At 40.1% G+C, this 20648-nt stretch overlaps 1 protein-coding gene across 1 annotated transcript; it reads left to right on the top strand.

The window, feature by feature from the left end:
* Positions 1-8407: 8407 nt before the first annotated feature.
* On the top strand, positions 8408-20417 carry LOC120518394 (SERTA domain-containing protein 4-like). Its single transcript, XM_039741180.1, has 3 exons — positions 8408-8582; positions 17676-17791; positions 20079-20417. Exons 1-3 carry the CDS (start codon positions 8522-8524, stop codon positions 20415-20417), a joined length of 516 nt encoding a protein of 171 aa, XP_039597114.1. The 5' UTR covers positions 8408-8521.
* The last annotated feature ends 231 nt before the right edge of the window (positions 20418-20648 follow it).

Raw genomic sequence — 20648 nt, 5'->3', positions numbered from 1 at the left:
CAGCATACACACATTATCCATTGCATTCACTTTATTAACCCATCCAGTCTGTCTTGGGGTGCACTTTTCCTTGTGACATCTTGTCTTTTATTTTCACCAGAGCTGAATTGGAGTAATTAGTCCTAAGCCATTTCTTTATTCTACATAACTTATTTTCTATAAGACACTCAATCCATTTTAAATAACTATGAAGTCATGGGCAGGAGATTATTCTGGTATTGTCAGACTAAAGGATGGATCCTTAGTTTGGGCAGCAGTGCTTCACAGGGCACTCTTAATCACACACTTGAAATCACAGATCAGGCCATTTTACAGTGTCTAGTTAAACTGACATACACACACACTGCCATTTTCAAATAGCACCTCTCATTCTGTCCTGGCTTCTTTTCCTATTCCCAGTGGAAACTTTTCCCCAAATCACTCCCCAATTCTAGACTCCATTAACCTTTACTTATAAAGCGTCTTTATACCCCATTCCAGGATTCCAGAGTAATAAACCACCCGCTTTTGCTAAACCAGCAGCAAGCTAGAAGTCCCTCTAAACACTTACAGCATCTCTGCATCCCTAAGCCTCTTGTTAACCTGAAACACCAAGGAAAAGCAACAAGGCCGCAATCCATCCAGTCTCTTGAATGTGTACCACTATCTATCAGGCTAGTCCACAAATTTAAAAAGGTAATATAGTCCATTTCACACTGACGGATAAACCCTACTGTTATCACATCCTACCAAGCACTGATACTCTCTTTCAAGGTGGGTGATTTGCCCTAAATATCTGCAGGGTCATCTTTCTCCAATCAGCTACTGTTTTTCTAACTTGTCCTGGAGTCCATGCCTATTGCTTTCCCTGAGCACTCAGTGCACATGTAGTGGCTTGTTATTCTCACACATTCCCAAATCCCAGTATATCTCTCACTTCTCCTTAGAAGCTTCTCTCTGACTTCTTCATGTCCAGCACCAATCAAATGAGGCCCTTATTATTCTTCATAACATCTACAAGATGGCAATGAATACCCACAGAAAATGAATATGTAGACTAGAGGCTGAGAGGAATGGCACTGTGAATGAGTAAGCAAGCCAGATATTAGAGAAAATGTAGAAGGGCTCTGACTTAAATATGATACTTTTGGGCAATATCATTTGAAATGACCTGACAGAGGAGACTGGTCTTCAGTTTAGACTATTAACAGTAAAAGTGCTTCACGGAATATCTAGGAATTTCACAGATGGACAACTGTAGATAATCAGGTTCTGCCCAGCTAAACCTGTTAGACCTTCACCAGTAAATGAGACTGAGATGCAAAAATAACAACAAAATGTAAATGAGTCTATTTCTTCAAGAGTGTCATCACAAAACACATAAGAATGCACTATAGTATAAAGAAAATAAAAAGGAGTAAATCTAATACATAGATTTGTGTCCAGAATTCCAATCATTCCTTTTATTATAATGTATAATACATTTATAGGGTCTTTGTTGTAACATGTACAGAGAGAGTACTGTGAGTTCTCACTTGCATGTGCTAATCAACATGCAACAAATTGTTACCCCCTGGCACCATGATTAGAAAGATAACTGCCTTACCTCAAAACCTCCTTCTTCCTTACCTGAAAATTCTCAAAACATATTTGTATTTATTTATTTCCCCTCATGATCTTGACCAGCTGGTGTTATCTCTCAATTCTAAAAGAAAATCTTGAGACGAGATGAGACTATTGCCAAGAGAATTTTTCAAGTCCCGCCCTCCTCTCAACTATTTCCAGTTAACGGCCCACGCCCACGGTCCTCTCACCTCTCATTTGTGTGAAAGCTTTTGACAGACACAGTTCCTGCACTCTCAGCTCTTATAAATTTTTACGTTTCCCTCAAGTTAAGTTCCCAATAAAAGAAGACTTACAGTATTATGTCCAAATCTTATTGAAGAAGTTCATCCCAAAGGGTTATCAACAGAAGAAATGAGTACACAGGCAATCCTAGCACCGAGAAATGATGAAGTCAAAAGATTTAAAATAGACTATGCTGAAACAGTTGCTGGTGATGGTGTGGAAGATGAAAATATCAACTTACAATATCCCATAGAATATCTACAACCGGTAACACCGTCCGGTCTTCCACAGGCTGAATTACTGTTGAAAGAAGGATGTATCGTAATGTTATTATGTAATTTATGTATGAGTGATGGGCTATGCAATAAGACAAGATTAGCTGTATTCAAAACTGGTTGAACAACTGGATAACAACTTGGATAACATTAGACACCAAAGGAGATCTTGGTATGCCATTGACGATGCGGGTTCGGCTCCATGATCCCATCGCTATTCGGGAGCCCTTCAACCCAACACCGTCGGTAATGTCACTGATGAGCTAGACAGTTGAGGCAATAAACAATTGAGCAAGGGGATGGCATAAATGTGCAAAAAGGTGCATAGTGCTTTTATTAAAATAGTCAACAAAAACAATGTTCAATAAATAGTGCAGTGCTTTAAAATTCTTTCAATAAATAATCCAATAAAAGACGTGGAGGTTTAAAACAATAGAAAAAAATCAATCCTTTAACACCAGAGGTTAAAATGTTCCTTAGGAAGCAGTTTTTAAAAACAACAACAACAAGTTCAGTGCCTTCTTTTAACTGGTGACTCCCCTGCTTCTCCCTGTCCAGGCTCCGCAACAGGGGAGCCACTCTACCTGCAGCTGACCTTCTCTCCACTAATGATCTGGTGGCGTCCCGATCCCTGGCTTCGGTTCCACTCCCTCCAGACCGAGACTTGGCTTCCCGGACAACCAGGACGCTCATGCCAGGGAGTTTACCGCCCAAGCCTCCTGACTCCTGCAGCCTTCTCGGCCTTATTCGGCCAGCCATCCTTCTTCCCGTCACTTCTGCTCTTTAAAACATGCTCAGCGGGAACGACCACTAACTACTGCCCATGGATGTCAGCCGAACACCCCGCTAGGGCTCACTGTCCAGCTCGCCCACTCACTTGCTCGTTCTCCTGCACCGACTTGTTCAAACACTTCCCGCTTTCTGTAACCTCCGTCCTTTCTTTCTCTGATCTTTCTTTTTTCTCTCTCGTTCTTTTTTTTTCCTTCCTTCTCAACCGACTCACGCTTCTTTTATACAGCGAGGGGCCATAGCAGCTGCAGCACATTAGCCACGGGAACAATCACGGATGTGGGCAGTTCCTCACTCCGCACTCGGTGAGAAACGCCCACACTGCAGATCGCCCCGTGGCTTGCTATGGCCACCATGCCCCCTCATGAAGCCGCCTCGAGTGCGGTGATTATTTATTTAAAAAGAAACGGCCTTTGCTCAGTGAGCTGTGGACCCATAACACCACAGCAACAAGAAAGGTAATGTAGTATATCTTCCGTGGATAACATTAGACACCAAAGGAGATCTTGGTATGCCATTTATATTAAAACATTTACAGTTTCAAGTTAGAATCACTTTTGCTATGACAATTAACAAATCAGAGGGACAAACATTCAAAAAAGTCGGTTTATTTATTACAGAGAAAGAAACGATATTCACTCATGGCCAGTTATACGTTGTGTTGTCACGATGTAAGTCCAAACACGGAATCGAAATTCAATGTGATATTGATGAAAAGATAATTTCAAATATTGTTTTTACTGAAGTTTTACAGTAAAAGTGTAAGTTTAAAAGGTATTTGCTTGTTTATTTCAAAGCCAAACAGAATGAAAACATATAACACAACAAATACCTCTAATGCAACATGAAACATAATTTTCTTTCAATGTATTACATTTTACTATTTTTTATGATGGTTAATTACTTGCTGTAATGTAAAATAGTTAGGTTTAGTATGCATATGTAACAATTCCCATGCAAATAGCAACCTGTTTAAATTGTACATTCGCTTCCTCATACGTGAGCAGTGGAGCCGCGAAGTGACAAGCACGTAGCGCATGCCCAGGGGTTGGCGAGCAAAGTGAGCAGGGGGCAGAGCCCCCTAGTCTACATAAAATGAGTGGTGTTTTTAAAATCGAGCCACTGGACATGTTCTGTTAACCAGTATTACTGTCCATCTGGATTACTAGTGTGGTTTTGGAAATGTGGTCACTTTAGTCAGAAGACACATTATGAAGATATGACATAGACATAATGACGTAGTTATGCTACTCTTATTTTGTAATTTACACCATTCTAACCTGGGGGGTTGGTGGCAGGATTGGCACTCCAGCCACTGTAAAAAAAACTCCCATTGTTTCATTCCATCAGCGCATGCTCCCAACCTAACCTAACTACATATACACAGTACATTCTAAAAAGGAGATTGAGATTTAATGAAACCTTTAGAATCACCTTTGTGGTGCAGCAGGAAGACTGAGGACCATGCAGGACACACCAAAGAATGGAAGGCAGAATGCTGATGAGTCCAAGATGGCCCAGAAAGGTTGCTGAGGATTTTTTATTACAACCCTAACTTAAATACACCCTTTACAGAGGAAATAAAACTACACACATCAAGTTGGATGGTTGGTAACTTTACGTAATCATAGTAACTCTGCCTGAGCAACAACTTTAGGCATCACTCCAGGATGAAGAATATTGCCCTAATCTATCTATCCATCTATCTATCTGTTTATTTTCTGTCATAACATCTAATGTTGCTCATCCTCTCCATGTCATTACCCTGAACAGCTTAGCCATCACTTCATTTCATCGCAGTGCTAAGCAGTGTGACTGGATACCTTGTATAGATGCTGCCATTATACCCTTCTGTTGATCTATCTATCTCTCTGTTTTTGTCATGCCATGTATGTTCTATCACATATCTCTTATAGCTATATCATTTAAGCTAGTCAGATAATTAATGCCCATGTTAAAGTTTATGTGGTGTAATGAATAGGCTTTGCCAGCATGGTCTATCATCATGAAACCAACAACTATTAAGGACTATCTAAAGCAGATGCTGAATACTATATCCTACAGCCAGGCAGGTCAATATAAATTGCTATACATGCTTTGCTACAAATATAAATTTCCCTAACCCCATCAGTTAATGCAAGCTGACCTTTTCTTCTCGTGGTGACAGCTCTACTGAGGCCATTTACTGAGGTTTCAAAAGATTTCTTGCCTTGCTACAGGTTTGTGTAATGCACTGGACCACAACTGCCACTTGGTCTTCTGCATTCATGGAGTACCCAGATGATTTCAAGACTGCAAAATGAAAAAAAGAGATAAAAAAAAAAAAAAATGTTTTTCTGTCATACGGCAACTGAAGAGTATCTTAGCGTTTTTATAGCTGCATTCTTATTTCAAAACGGGAGCCACTAATTTTAATAATCAGTATTTAATACATCTTTATATTGTTTATTAATTTAATATGGTGAATGTATCATATCAAAATGATAAAACTGCAATGATCAGATACAATAAATGCATTCATTTTCTTTAGCCCTGACCCTGCGTCTAAACAGGTAAAAAAACGGATGAATTGACAATCATACCTAATCTGGTTCATGAGTACTTATTAAAAAGATTAAAGTTCTGATATCATATATAATATCAATGTTATATTTTTATACAAAATTCAATTCTACATATATCTGATTAGATGAGTTAGATTCGTTTAGATTATTTAATCTTTAATATGTATTTGTTAGTTTATCGCATTTCTGAAGTGTTTTTATTTTTCATATCACAGTAGCGGGGAGACTGAGCCTGTGAGTCTATTCGGGCAGCATCGGGCACAAGACAGAACTCCAGTCATGAACAGAATTGCAGTCTGTCCCAGGACATTTATGCATAATCAAAAATTTTTAAAATGCTGCACAAATGTTAGCAATCGTTCTCCGTGACGCGCGCTCCCGCACGCGCTCGTACATGGAGGTCGAGATGTTGCCGAGATGAAGGGAGCGTCATCATCTCCAAGCAACTCTCCAGGCAACAGGTAACATCTGCTTCGTCGTGGACCAATCAGGATTAGAAGCAGCTGTGTTGATGCTTATTGCGCTAAAAAAGGATATTTCAGGATCGCAACAGCGTTTCTCAGGTGCTGAGGTACATTAGTGACTGCAGGGCGTGGGAACTAAAACAACTGAGACTACGGATTGGGACTGATTCAGGAAAGCGATCTCATTTACTAAGGATCAATGCAACGGAGTACCGCGAGGGCGACTCAGCTTCAGTCCTGTGGCCATCCTTGCGTGGACGCTTCAGACGTAGCAGTTTCCAGCTTTCCACAGGTACCAGAAAATTAAAAACTATAATATGATAACGCCGGTGACAGAAGGCTTTATTTTATAAAGGTACTGGCCAGGCAAAGCTTCCCCCAGAAAATGTTAGTTGTTTCAAATGTGCTTACACCAAGATGTACATAACAGCGTAACAGAACATAACAGCATGGCTTGCATATAGCGCCTTTCGAACATAGTGCTGCTAAGTCTTTGTAACAAACGAAGAGGAAGATAGCTGACAGATGTGTTAACTTGAATTAGATGTCGTATGTCAAAGTTGGTCAGAAGAAAGTTTTTAATGTATAAAGAAAATTATATGTACATATTCATAAACTAATTGGAGGGTGTGGTAAGTGTTAAAAAGCATAAGTAATAGGCTTGATTACTCCGATTGCGTTGCACATCCTTGAAAAGAAAATACATTCGCCAACATCTGGAGTTTGCAACTTAACAAAGCGAGATTTTAAAACATCCAACGTGTTCACCCGCCGATTCTCTTGGTGGCGGATTTCAAGGTTAACACTGCAACGTTTTCACACTCGAAATGAAAACCAATACAGTAGAAATAAATGGCAATGCAAATATACATGCATGCCCCAAATAGCAATTCCACTGAAGTGACATGTTTTACAGATTTGGAAAATCCGCTTGGCAATCCTCGTTTCAACGTGACAGGCGTTTACAGAATCCGAAACTGAATGTTCTAAGGTTATTTAATCTAGTTACTCTGTGAGTAATCAGAAAAAATGAACCAATACTGCAGAAGACACATTAAAAGTCACATAGAGGGACTTTATTTTTTAGTATTTACTGTATTTAAATTTACGTAAGCAGTTCAAGATTTCGCTTATGTATCCCATGTCTTCTGCTTTTTTCCCTTTCTAGGTATGTAGTACATTAGTCTGTCTTAGCAACTTCCACAGTACGCAACTCATTCACACAGCAAATTATAATAAAATAAATAATGTCTTGCATGCTGACAAACAGACAGCATTACCAAGAGAGAACATTTGGAAGGAAGAATAATTGGAAACACAGAACAGTCGCGTCTTCCTGGATTGTCATTAAGAGATGGCGAGAATATACACGTTGACAACCGAAACGTTCACGAAATGAGAATCCGCTTTATATTGAAATCCTGTCAATGAAAATATATGAGCTGAACAAGATATTAGAAAATGTACGAGAAGCTCTTTTCACCTGTTCTTTTATTCTACTTGGCTTTTGTCACGTACAAGTTTGGGGTATAACTCGTAGTCAGCATCAATTACAAGCCATAAAATGAGTCCCAAAGGCTGCGTCCCGTGATGCCCGAAAGGGATCGTAAACTTGAGAGCCTCAATTGACAAGCGAGTTTGTGAATACGTATTGTTTTTTTTTTTGGTATGTTACATTTGACGGTCTTTCCGACACCACTGCAGGAATGAGCCTCACGTACCTGTAACCCGAGCCCCCCACATCCAGATTTTATCGCGAGCCGCTTTAGGGCCCATCCCCGCAGCTCAATTGGGGGAAGAGGATTTTGTGTCATACGTGGGCGGACTTTGAGCTGGAAAGGATGGTCGAGATCGTATTTCTCTCACTTAAACGTTACTTTGAAGTGCACGTCTCAAAAGGCTTTATTCTGTTTCTATTAAAACAATCCCTAGTGGTTCTCACCAATTTTCTTTTAATTAACTCCAATCGTTTTTTTTTTTTTGTCCTAATTGCAGTTTACTCATAGTCTGCTTTCTCTTGTCAGACAGCATTTGTTAAATTTGCGGCGCGATTTGACACTAAGAACCAGCATAATTAGGAGACCACTCACACATTACAGAATGCTTTAAATCGGGGGCACATTCGTAGAATAATAGACCCCCTCTCGGCGGTAATGAGCACAAGACGGAAACCAAACCTGGAAGGGATGCCTCATCGCTGGATGTGTTCCCACTTGGCCAATTTAATGCTCATAATAAACCTACGTAGCCTCCACGGTTTTGAGGTGCAGGAAGAAAACGGCGTCCCGGAGGTCGCTTGCTTGACATAATGGAGAGAACTGCATCTCCCTTGAGATTTAGTGGAATTTGTGGCTGCGCGCTTGGAAGCACGTAATGTTTAAACTTATCTATTTGCAGACCTAAACATTTTTCTGAGTATAAAGCGAGGTGCCTGCTGAGCCGGCTCCTAGTAGCGAAACTGCTCAAATGAATAGAGGCGAATTGCTCTAATTGATCATTTACTGCTAAACAGTCGATGCGTGAACCGTGCCAATAACCTGGCAGTGACGTCTACGCTCCATTCGATGCGGAGCGGTCGTAAATATCGGCTGGGCTTGATTTCATGAAGAACGAACTGATGTATGGAAGGACACGATCTCCCCTCAATATTAAGTCAAAGACATGTAAGTCATAGTTTACGTGAAAGGTTTATTGGGTTCCTAAAGCTACTGTGACACTTTGGGGCTTTATTGGGGCTAATAGCGGTGGTGCTTCAGGAAAGCGGCGTGCCTACTCACTGGTAAAGTTTCACTGGTTCTTTCGCGATCTATTGATTTATTTTTTAGTATACGGAAAGCCAGTAAGATAACTTTATGAAGCAGGTATTAATGATAAAAACAGAACTGATCTGAGACATTTTCGATTTCTGTGCTGAATTGTGTGAATCCCCCAAGCTACCTTTGCATTTCAGACCTCCTCCTTGCAGTAGGTGGGTATAATCCACCCTGTTTCTCTGGGTTGCGGTGTTCCACCATCTGTGAACTGTATACTCCCACAAGGCACACAAGCAGCATTCCATTCCAGATAGCACACCAAAAGCCGTGGTTATAGAGTGAAACCTTTTTAAAGCTCTAGGAATGTTAATGCAACATTGGTGCCCCTCACCCCCACATATCATGACTTTTTCTTGCAATACAGAGATCGTGTAAAAGTTTTGATTTCCTGAAATAAAGACTAAAGATGAGTTACTGAGACTGTGACGCAGCCCCTCTTCTATCTTCACTCCTACATTTGAGCAAAGTGCAAACAGCATCTGGTGAAACCTTGGCAGACAAGGACTAGAATCTACACAATAACACTTTTGTTGAGCCCCCACTCACTATCATCAACTGCATTTTGTTTTTCTTCATGCAAGTCAAGTTCATTGCCTTGTAGCAGTTATGTCAGACAAATACTCCAGCTCTCTGTGTTCCTATCGAATCACATGGGTTCAGATAGTTGACTTATTTTTAATTACATTAAGGATTCATAATTCAAATCATGCAAATTGATTTAAATCTGAAGTGGAACTAAGGGAATATTTTAAAATGGTTGTGATATTCTAATTTCAGTATTCTTGTATAACATCCATCCCTTATCCAACCCGCTATGTCCTAACTACAGGGTCGTGGGGGTTTGCTGGAGCCAGTCCTAGCCAACACAAGATGCAAGGCAGGAACAAATCCCTGGGCAGGGCGCCAGCCCACCGCAGGACACACACACACACACACACACACACACACACACACACACACACACACACTAGGCACACACACTAGGGCCAATTTAGGATCGCCAATGCACCTAACCTGCATGTCTTTGGACTGTGGGAGGAAACCACAGCACCTGGAGGAAACCCATGCAGACACAAGGAGAACATACAAACTCCATGCAGGGAGGACCAGGGAAGCGAACCCAGTATCCTATCTTGTATAACAGCCTCTCCCAAATAGATGAAGGAAAACTTGATTTTGTGCAGCACCATTCTGTATTTCTATTTAAAGAATGTTAGTCTGGACATTTTCTGGGCATCCCAGTCAAGTCAGTTTCAGACAAGTCGTCTTCTGGTCCCTTCTATTAAATCAGTTGGCTTCTCAGAATTGGGGGATGTTAAAAGTTGTGTCCCTCAGGGATCAGTGCTGGCACTGCCAGTCCTTTAATAATCCTGACATGAGCATAAAAAACAAGCTGGTTAAGTTTGGAGATGATACAAAACTGGGTAAAACGGCAGATAACCTGGAATTCATTACAGAGGAACCCGGACAAAGTATGGGTGTGGGCAGATATGTGGCAGATGAAATGTAATGGAGGTAACTGTATGGTATGACATATATTAAGTAAAAATGTTAGATTTGATACACAATGGTAGGTCCTGAAACATTAAAAATCACCTAACAAGAAGGACCTGGGAGTCATAGTAGACTTATCACATCCAAACAGTGAATCAAAGCCGTTAAGAAGGCTAACAGAAGGTGTGGAATAAAAGTCAAGAGAGGTTAACTTATATAACACACTAGTGAGGCCTCACCTGGAGTACTATGTGCAGGTTTGGTTTCAGGGCCACAAAAAAAGAAGAAAATCCAGAGAAGAGCAACTAGGCTGTTTCAGGGATTGAGGGATCTGAGCTATGAAGAAAGATTAATGGAGTTGAACCTTTTCAGTTTAAGAAAATGGAGATTAAGTATTGACGTAATTGAAGTGTTTCAAATTAATAAAGGAATAAGTATAGTGGATGTCAGTTGCTCACTTTAAAATGAGAACATGAGGACACAGATAAAATCTTGTTAAGGACACATTTCACTCAAACATTACAAAGTCTTTCTTTACAAAAGAAACAAACCCCATACACGCATTAAATAAATTGCTAAGTAAAGTGGTAGAGAATAGGATTATGGGCACATTTAAAACTTGACTTGAAGTTATTTTGAAAAAAATTAGGGGAATAGGATTAGCAAGCTTTGCTGAGATTAATGGCTGTTTCTCACTTTAAATTGTTCTAAGGTTCAAATTCAGTGTCTTTGTAGAGATATCTGTTGAGTTTTTGCCAGTTCTTGTCTATCTGTGATTTGAATGTCTAGAGAATTCTCACGACTGACTTCCTTGCGCTATCTTTGGGTTTTGCTGTCACTGTTGTGTGCCTCCTGCAACCAAGTCCAAAGAAGGCACAGGAGTCCATGAAGGGTGTGTTGTGTCACCTTCCTGTTCATCATTATCATAGACAGTGCAGTCGAGTCTTGGAGAGAATCCCACTTGCTGTTGGTGGATAATGTTGTCAGTTTGACTTCCCCTACCTATGTTCTCCTGTTTGTAGATGAATGGTAAATGGTCAGGGAAAGAATTGACACCTCCAGACGTGAAGTGAGCTGCTGGGAAAGTAGTAAATTGCCCTTGTCAGGTGAGAAGCTGTCTCAAATGGGGGGTTTATGGATCTTGGAACCTTATTCTAGAGAGAAGATGTGACTGACCAATGGAAAGGTGGAAGTGATGGCAGTACTCTGGATCATTCTCAGATGAGAGTCTTAATATCCTAGTCACGGTCAATTCTGGTGTATGACAAAATAAAAACAGACTGATGATATAATTCCAAAGTTTCTGTGCTTTGCAAGTATCATCAAATCAGTGAAAAGGTGAGATGCTCATCAGATCAAGTGAGCTATAGAGAAGAATCTCTGCTACTCCAGAACAGAAGCGACACTTGTGGTGCTTTGGGTATTTAGTCGGGATGACCATTGGGTGCCTTCTATCAGAAGTGTTTTGGAAGTGGTGTAACTAAGAGGAGGAACTCCAGCAACTCCAAATCTTAGTTGGCCTGGTAATGCTTGGCAGATCCTTAGGAGGACCTGGAGATAATTTCTCAGCTACGTTAGGTAAAGCCTGTTTTCTCCAGAAAATGAGATGGGATGAAATGAGAGTCTGCAAGATGCTATATGAGTACCAGTTGTTCACCTGTTACTGTATGTATATATATATATTTGAAATTAGATCAATATGGAAAAGGGTGGCAGAATAGCAGAGACTGAAGAGCAATGTAAAGAACGGTTCAAAGCACTAAAGGACAGAGCTGAGCAAACAAATTCATGGGCAAAAATTATGTCAAAATCAGAAACAAAATGAATACCACAAGCAGTAACACCATTGTAATGAATCTCATAATTATAGCAGAGTCTTTACTTATTTTTCCACAACATTTTGTGTGTACAGTGTATTCTTAATATAAGTCAGCTGTCATGACTTCACACATGGAACAATGTGCTGCTCATGTGCTTAGCAACATGCAGTGTGTTAACAACAACCAGGATCCAAAATGGAGGTGATCATGATATCACCAAAGAAAATGGTAACTTGAGCAAAAATGATCATAACACTAGAAACGGCTTGATTTTCTGAATTGTGGCATTTGCCTCAACTCCAGGGGTTTGATGATTAAGGTACCTGGAGATTCCAAGCTGTCCCTGTTGTGTCTGTGAGTGTTACTTGGGCCTGTGATGGACTAGTCCCCTGTCCAGGGCCATTTCCTGCCTTACGCCTGATGCTTTTGGGATGGGTTCCAGTCCTCACAAACCTAGATTGGATTAAGTGAGTTTGAGAGTGGTATGTAATGATACTGCTACTACTACTACTAATAATAATATCAAGGGGCTGCTCCCTTGCTGCTTCACAGCATCTTAATCCTGTTTTTCGTATTCTAGCCCAAGCACTGTCTAGGTAAAGTTTACATGTCCTCCTTCTGTCTCTATAAGGATTTCTCATTGATGTCCAGGTTTGGTTTATGGGCGATACCACATTGACCCAGTGTTAGTACAAAGTTGTGTGTATGTGAGTGTGAAGGGCATTATTAATCTGTTAAAGATTGCTTCCTAATGCTACCAGGATATGCTGTGGCATTTGTTTCCCTGAAATGAAGTAACCATGAAAATTGATGGATAAATCATAATAATAATAACAGTCTATCAGGTGGTCCTTGTTGTACTTTAGCCAGACCAATTGAATTTACTAGGTTTTGGACGTAATAACAGCAGGTTCAGACAAAGGAAGTATAAATAATCTACAGGATGCTTTGATGTTGTTCATATGTTTCGTAAATTATGCCTCTTTGGCTGGTGATAAAAGTTTCAGATTTCTCCACAGTTGCTCATGTTCTTCATACACTCTCATAACATTTCCAGTCATTCTAGAATTGTCCACGACGTCTCTCAATGTTCATTAAGCCATGCAATTGCTTTTCTGGCTTCCCTTGTTATTCTCAATGGTCAGGTTCCAATAAACCATTTTGTTTTTTCAGAAATATTCAGGTTTCTCTAATGAGGCCCTTCTGGATATAGTTAAAGTTCAGACAGAATAAGTGGATTTGGCAAATATTCCCGTGGTTATTGTATGATTTTCCAGGCTCAGCAAAAGTTTTCAGGTTTAGAAATTGGTAATGTTCTTTGGGAATGTTGGACCTAAACTGGGTATTTTTTAGATGTTACAGATGCCTTTAAGTGACTGTCATTTAATTTTTAATGCAGTATTTGCTCATTCTAAGCTTCTTTTGGTGAATCCAGGACCATTGCTTGTTCTTATATTATGATTTTCTTTGGAGTATTTAGGAAATGATGTCTGTGATTATTGAGGGTTATTCGTGTTGGTGATTCTTAGCCTGAAGGGAAATATCAAAATGGCAGGTGCCTACATTATACAGTTTAAGAACAAGGAGCCTTCAAGAGAAACATCCCTATCCTGCTTCATCAGTGAAGTCCTATATGCAGCTAAAATGTGTCCGTGATGGGAGACCAAGTGTCCACTTTTAAAGGGGAAGTGTCCACCTCTAGTCATACGGTCTGCACATATGACAGGGACAGGTTGCACTGGAAAAAACATTGGTTATGCCAAGGGGGCTGCCATTTTTCAAAGTTTCACCAGACATGCTCACATTCTTTTAAAAATGTTCAGACAGTTCTTGGATTACCAACACTCTACCAGCATTGTCTGTGATAAAAGACCCCTCATCCTTCACCTTAAATATCAGCCCTCTACAATTCTCTTCATGCACATGTGTCCCCATGCTCAAGTTTAAATTAACGTTCAAGGACCTGAAATTGAAGTATACCTTATTAAACTTTTCTAAATTTTAACGGAAAATTAGAGTTACTTACCTTTCATTTAGGAACATCAGCTGAAAGTCCTTTCAAGAGTCTTCTCGCGGAAATGTGGGCCTTAATAAAAGCATTAGACTCTCCACATGTCTGGCATAAAGAAAAGGAATCTTCTTAAGAAATGTGACATTTTGTTAATTCCATTTATTTTTAAATCTAAATTACAGAGCAGACGGGATGTGACTTGAATAGAAAATAACATGTTCTGCCCTTGTTTAATTGGCATTAATTATGTTCATTTTCTGTGAGGCAGATTTTAAATTATGGCTATTTAAACCTGAGCATTTTAGAGGGTATGAAAAACAAATATTGTATCCTTGAGAACACACACAGCATCTCCGTGTTTATATTCCATTTTAGACACCAGCTGCCACGAGCTTTCATCTTAAGCAAATAGTGATTATGTCAATATCATTTTGAAATATATGTTACCTGAATATTACAAAGTCTACTTTGAATGCCTGCCGCTCTCTCTCTCTCTGTAAAGATGAATGAAAGTTCATAAGTAGCTTGTTCAAATATGAACATCTTCTTAAGAGGCCTCTTTCCTTTCTCTTAATAAGTCTTCAATGCATTAACACATCGGCTAAAGATAAAACTGTATTCCTCTGTAACTCTTAGGTACGTGAAACAGCAATTGGCTTTATGAGCAGTGATCACTGAGCATGGCAGGTACCAAGGGCAATGACAGGAAGACAGGGCAGCGTGACACTGTACTTCACCAGCTGCAGGTAATGACGGCTCACTATACAAATCCTCGGCCATTTGTGTTAAGGGCGTACTAGAGGGGGACACTCTTGAGCAGACTCTGAAAAACCCAGATGAAGTTCAGGAGGTCAAATCATATAAATGAAAGGGAAAAACACGGAAAGGAGATACATCTACATTACTTTCCAGGCCTAAGTAAGCAATAGGTTACCCTGTCGCCCTGATAGGGTGCCTCAGCCACTTGTTCATCATCTAGCTCCTCTGTCCTTACTGATATTTTTCTTTATTTTACATAATTTATTGATCCACTTGTGTTTTTCTTCTTCTCCTGGACAGTCACTCCCAGTGTGCACATAAACCTTGTTCCTATCATTATTGCCAGTATTGTCACTTCAGCATGGCCATATCTGTCTTATGAAAGTCAACAATGCAGTCCCTGCTAGACTCTATGAATATTTTGTATGACAGATATCTTGCTGATACGTTCTGTACAAGCTTCCTAAGAGTAGCATGATTAGATGCTGTTTAATCCTCACCATATTATCATAATCTTGGTTCATGCAATACTAGCAGTGATCTTAAAGCTTGATTGCATGCTAGGCTGTGTTAACAATTATGCAGGTTATCTTTTAAAATATCTATTTTAATGTAAAGTTAGGGAAGCTAAATAGTTTATTTTCTTGATCATATCAAGAATCATGATGATGATTAACTGAGGTGCTAATATGTATTGACTGTTTCTTGTTTCATAGCGTGCATTGATTCCTCCAAACCATAAACAAAATTTGTGGACATATTGTCTGTTTCACATTTTCTATATGGTATCCCTCAATCTAATTATCTCCTGATGTCTCCTTCATTTCTATATTGCTTTAGAATGCTTGTGATTTGATACTACTTCTTAGGATAGTGTTTTTATTTAAACTGTTTCTGTGTTTCTCATTACGATCTTCTCAATATTAACTCTTCTGGGACCTCATTTATAAATGTTCACCAAAAGAGGCTCGAAATGTGCGTGTGTAATTTCCCATTCAAACTTCAGGAATTATTAAAGAAGACTTGAAAGAAGAAAGTGCGTAGATTTAGGGCAGTTCTGACCCATGCTTACACAACATTTCAGAGAAACGATAATGTCAACCACCTTAATCAAGCAAAGAAATACAGCAAACCAGCTAAATGACGGTTCACACGCATGATGATGCACATCACCAAGCCACTATTATAATGTGCATTGACACGACAAACAAATCACTCCTAAAAAGTGATGCGTATGATGTACAGGCTCTATTTTAGTTCAATTTTAATGCTGCAGACTTGCACTGGAGAACTTTTTTGGTTACTTGTCAGTTTATCTACATAGGTTATCTGTTGTCACTTCTCAGGGAACTGGCCAACAGACCAGGAGTATCCCAGGCAAACTTCACTCCATCGTGCCTGCTGTGCAGGAAGCCGCTAACCGACCGGGGAGGCACTACATTCAGTTTTTGTACAGTGTGAGTCCACATACATTAAACATAACATGTTTTTGCCAACATAAAAGGACAATTTACAGCAGTGTCAAGTTCTCCTAACATAATCGGAGCACTTTACTGCACTCATATTTCAATAAGGACACCTAGTGAGAATGAAGCTGCTTTTGTTAACTGTGAGCAGTGATATTCTATTAACGCATAAGTCAGCTGTGATGCCAAGATGAGACTGACATTGTGTCTTCATGACCTGGGTCAACCTGTGATTCATTTATTTTGAGGCAAAGTAGTTTCAACAGATGTGATGGTGCTGTACATGGCAGCTGGCTTTTTGGTACGGTAACTGGCTGAACTATCAGTTCTTCATATGGCCTGTACTATTCATTGAACAGAAATCATGTCATTACATGTGCCAGGTGATAGTGGCTACTTGCTTAGCCATCGGTGTCTTGTCCCTTTTTCTGAGTCCCAGAATGCAGAGGAGAGGTGCCATAATCTTATTCTGTCAGTTGTGTAGAACAGCCAGATACTGCAGGATGCAGGGTCTTCTTGCATCAGGTGTGAAGGTGCTCTACCAGCCAATAAAATTCTGCAGCATCGTGATTGCGTATGTATGAGGCTGATAAGCATCCTCCATATATGGATGTTTCAGGACGGCATTTGAGGAGTGATTGTGATTAAGAAAGAGCAAATTGTGTAGAAATGTGCATTTTTCAGCTTTTGTGGTGTTTGCATGTTTTGACACTTGATTTCATGTAAAGTTTTATAAATGAGGTCCCAGGTTTGGTTTCTGAATATTAGAAAATTCAAATTTTGCAATTTTTGTCTTGGATTTGCATTTAACAGTGTTAAATACTTCTTGTGTCATACTTTTCTTGGTGTTTTTGGTGCAGCTTGTTGTAGCATTGCTAGGTAATAACCTGGTTATGCACACAGCACATGACGTCTTAGTCAGTCTGAGATAGTCTCTATCTGAAATTGTGAACAAACTTTAATAGAAAACCCACATTTCAAAACTTGTGTAAAATATTTCCTGATTTAGAATGTTATGCTATGTGTTTTGATTCCCTGTCTTTCAAGTTTTGATTCTCGCTTTGCATTCTTTCCTCCTGGTCATTTTTTCATTGCTAACAACACCAGTGATAACACTGATGATCCTCTTCTAGATCTGCCATTTGTTATCTTTCTCTAGTGTTCTGGTTCTGTGTTTCTGAGTCTGCTCTCACTACCCATGTTCACCCGATTTTATCCCCTCGCTCCTGTAGCCCTTGCTTCCTCTATGCCTGGCTTTTACCATTGCCTCATATTGTTGCCGACTGAGTTGCTCCACAGATTTCTAAATTTATGGATTGATGTTTTTGACCCAACTTTTGTGTAACACTTAATCCCCCACCGTGATTATCTGTCTTTTTGTTATTTAAAACAGCTTCTTTATTGAAGGAAAGACCCACTACATCAACAACGTCGAAAGTAGCATATTTTAAGAGGAAATATGCGGAAGAAGAGGATTTACAGAAAGATTACCATGGGTATTTTCAGAAAGTAAGTACATTTGTCTCCAGCACTCATGGAAGAACAACATGTCCAAATGATTTGTTCCATGATTCACTGGGGTGGCAACTCATTGGCATGCATACTTGTTACAGACAGAAATACATATCTAAATAGGAGACTGAAAGTAAAAAGGTAGAAACTGCATAAATGATTTTCATCAAAAACATTACAATGTATGTTACACCCATTAGAATGCTAATAGGGTTTGGCAGCAGTGGAGACATACCACAGAATGGACTGTCAAGCGTACTTGTTTAGATAATGATAAAAGAGCAGAAAGGTTAATATGGCATCATTATGAAAGCCTCAGATGGTATGAATGCGCAGAGAAAATGGTGGACCACAGGAAAAGAACTTTAAGATGGGATTCGTCTAAGAGAAAGGGCATATTTAGGGTTCTAATCGCCAACAGTAATCATTAGTACTGAATGTCCAAAGCAAATACAAAACCACTACCATTATACAAATCAGAAATACAAAAATGCAATAAATAGAATCAGAGTCCCAGAAAAAGTAGATATGTAACAACAGGCAAGTAGAATCATTACTAAAAAATGGTAGTGGGGCAAGAATGGTGGTGAGACCACTATTAAATGACGGTCCCTGTGACTTTAGTCACATGAGTGGTTTATGGAGAATCCTGAAATGGAGCAGGATTTTACAGTTTGGCACCACAGTGAGCTTTGCCTAGAAGACTAGTGTTGTAGGTCAGCCAAGCTTTTGTAGTGGGAGGTGACACTGGATTGATATTCTGACCATGAAGCATGGCCTTCCCATTTCCAGTTGGGAGCATAAAATGAATAGATATTGGGAAGCAGCCTTCCAGCACCATATGCTTTCCCAATATGTTAAGTGGCAGTGTTTCTGTGCCAGTGAACCCATGCACATGCCCGCAAGAACATACTAGAAACTGTAGTCCTGCTGGGCCAGCCCTATTGGGTCCCATGAGGGATGCTAGGGGGAGATGCAGGAAATGTCTTCCCTCGCTTTGAGGACCTTCTGCCTAACCTTGAAGCACTTCCTTCATGCGATGTCAGGGCACCAGAAGTTCCGGCATAAAAGAAACCTCCTCATGTCATTCTGGGAGTCGGAGTCAGCAGGAGGAGGACAACACTTACTGAAGGAGATTTGGGAAAGGGAAAGAGGAAGTGACTGGTGTTTACATAGTTGTGTAGGGATTAGGGTCCTGAGATGCCACCTAGACCATACTTGAAAAGAAAGCACTAAAGACCTCCTATGTGATATACTAGAGTCTTTATGGGTGTCTCCACTAGCATAACTTCATTTAATTTCTGCTTGTGTTCTTGTTGTTTCCTCCTTTTGCTCCTTCCTCTCTTGTGTGTGTATTGTTGAGAAAGCCACACATTGACCAAATACAGCCAGTCTTTGGGGTTTGCCTGTTTAGTAGCATTTTGCTAAGATTGCAAAATAAGACACCTTGAAGTATCGATAGAAAGACTGCGAAAAAATTGGCATTGACATACGCCATGTTTGAAAACAACAGACAAGAGCAAAGGTGTCTGAGATAGAAGGCTGGAATGACGAGACTGAAACGGTGCATTTGACAAAGTCCAGCAGACATATCCCGATCTTCAGTGTGGATCTGAGCATTGCAATGGAAGGATCCACATAGTCAGATGCAGGGAGAGTTCCAGGAAGGGGGAGCCACTGGGCTGTGAAACGACAACTAGCAGGGCACCTGGCTGGAAAGGATTTGGCACACTGTGCAAGCATCTCACCAAGGTATGCTTCCAGGGCTTTGCAGATTGTGAGTAGGCTGTTGAAGAAAAGCGAAGGAGCTTGAAGAAGATTCATTATTATTTATTTATTTATTTAGCAGATGCCTGTATTCAACGTCACTTACAAAGAAAGTCATAATATATACAAGAATGATTAGATTAGGATCTATCTGCCCATAACTTGTTTTGGGATTCAAGAACTAATTTTTAGTTTGGGAAGATCAGTGAAGAGTACAATGCAAAGCAGGGTTAGTTGTTTAGAAGAATTTGAGTTCAAAGGTGACGATACACCTTAATATTCATTGAAAAGAATTTACAAATGTTAATATGTGTGAAAGTATTGTATGAAAAGAAGCACAAAACATAGACGTGTTGGCATCTATATGTCTGAGTGTCCACCCACCAGTTAAAACCTCAGTTTTTCTTTATACGGTGCCTGCATCTGAAAGCTCACATGACTGATTTCAAAATGTCAGAGCATTGCTGGTCTTACATGTCCTGCCCTCTTCTCACTGACAAGCTTTCTATCTCCCCAGCACCTGATACTCCCAGAGGACCGCACCTGCATCCTCAGGCTCTCTCTCCAGAAGCTGAGGTTCCTTGAGGATCCAGAGGCTTACCTTCGAAGGTCGGTACTAATTAACAATTTACTACGAAAGATCCACCATGAAAGTACGAAAGAAGACTGCGAGTGCTACGACAGGGCCTCTGACACGAGGAAGCGCTTCAAAATGATGGCAGCCAACTGCTGTCCCCAGCCTTTTTATTTGGAAGAGTTGGGAATGGTGCCTTATGGGTGCAGGTTGGACTTCCCAGGTGGCCCACAGGGCTCAAGTTCCCAGCTACTTATGTATCAAATAGATGATAATGGCTAGGCGGATGATGATTAGCACTTTGACAAAAACATGTTGTGTAACAATCGCTTAGCACCATGGCAGCAATTACACTGAAAGGTTTCACGGAGTGAACGCTGCAATTTACGCCTTGTGGTAATGCTATAGGAGCACACTGTCATAAAGCACTTAGAAGCCCAGCTGAGTGGTTAAGAACTTTTTTTTTTCTGCTTTTATGTGAGTCAGTCTGTGGCTAAACACACCAGGGACGTA

The sequence above is a fragment of the Polypterus senegalus genome, chromosome 18 (assembly GCF_016835505.1).
Source record: "Polypterus senegalus isolate Bchr_013 chromosome 18, ASM1683550v1, whole genome shotgun sequence".
NCBI classification, from domain to species: domain Eukaryota; kingdom Metazoa; phylum Chordata; class Cladistia; order Polypteriformes; family Polypteridae; genus Polypterus; species Polypterus senegalus.
This window is presented reverse-complemented; position numbering and strand designations above follow the sequence as displayed.

What these genes read in the sequence shown, in the direction of transcription:
- LOC120518394 (XM_039741180.1), top strand. Translation starts at nt 8,522, where the DNA reads ATGAAGAACGAACTGATGTATGGAAGGACACGATCTCCCCTCAATATT. An exon ending in CAATATTAAGTCAAAGACAT is followed by an intron (nt 8,583 to 17,675) that starts GTAAGTCATAGT and finishes TATTTAAAACAG; the next exon opens with CTTCTTTATTGAAGGAAAGA. An exon ending in ACCATGGGTATTTTCAGAAA is followed by an intron (nt 17,792 to 20,078) that starts GTAAGTACATTT and finishes CTATCTCCCCAG; the next exon opens with CACCTGATACTCCCAGAGGA.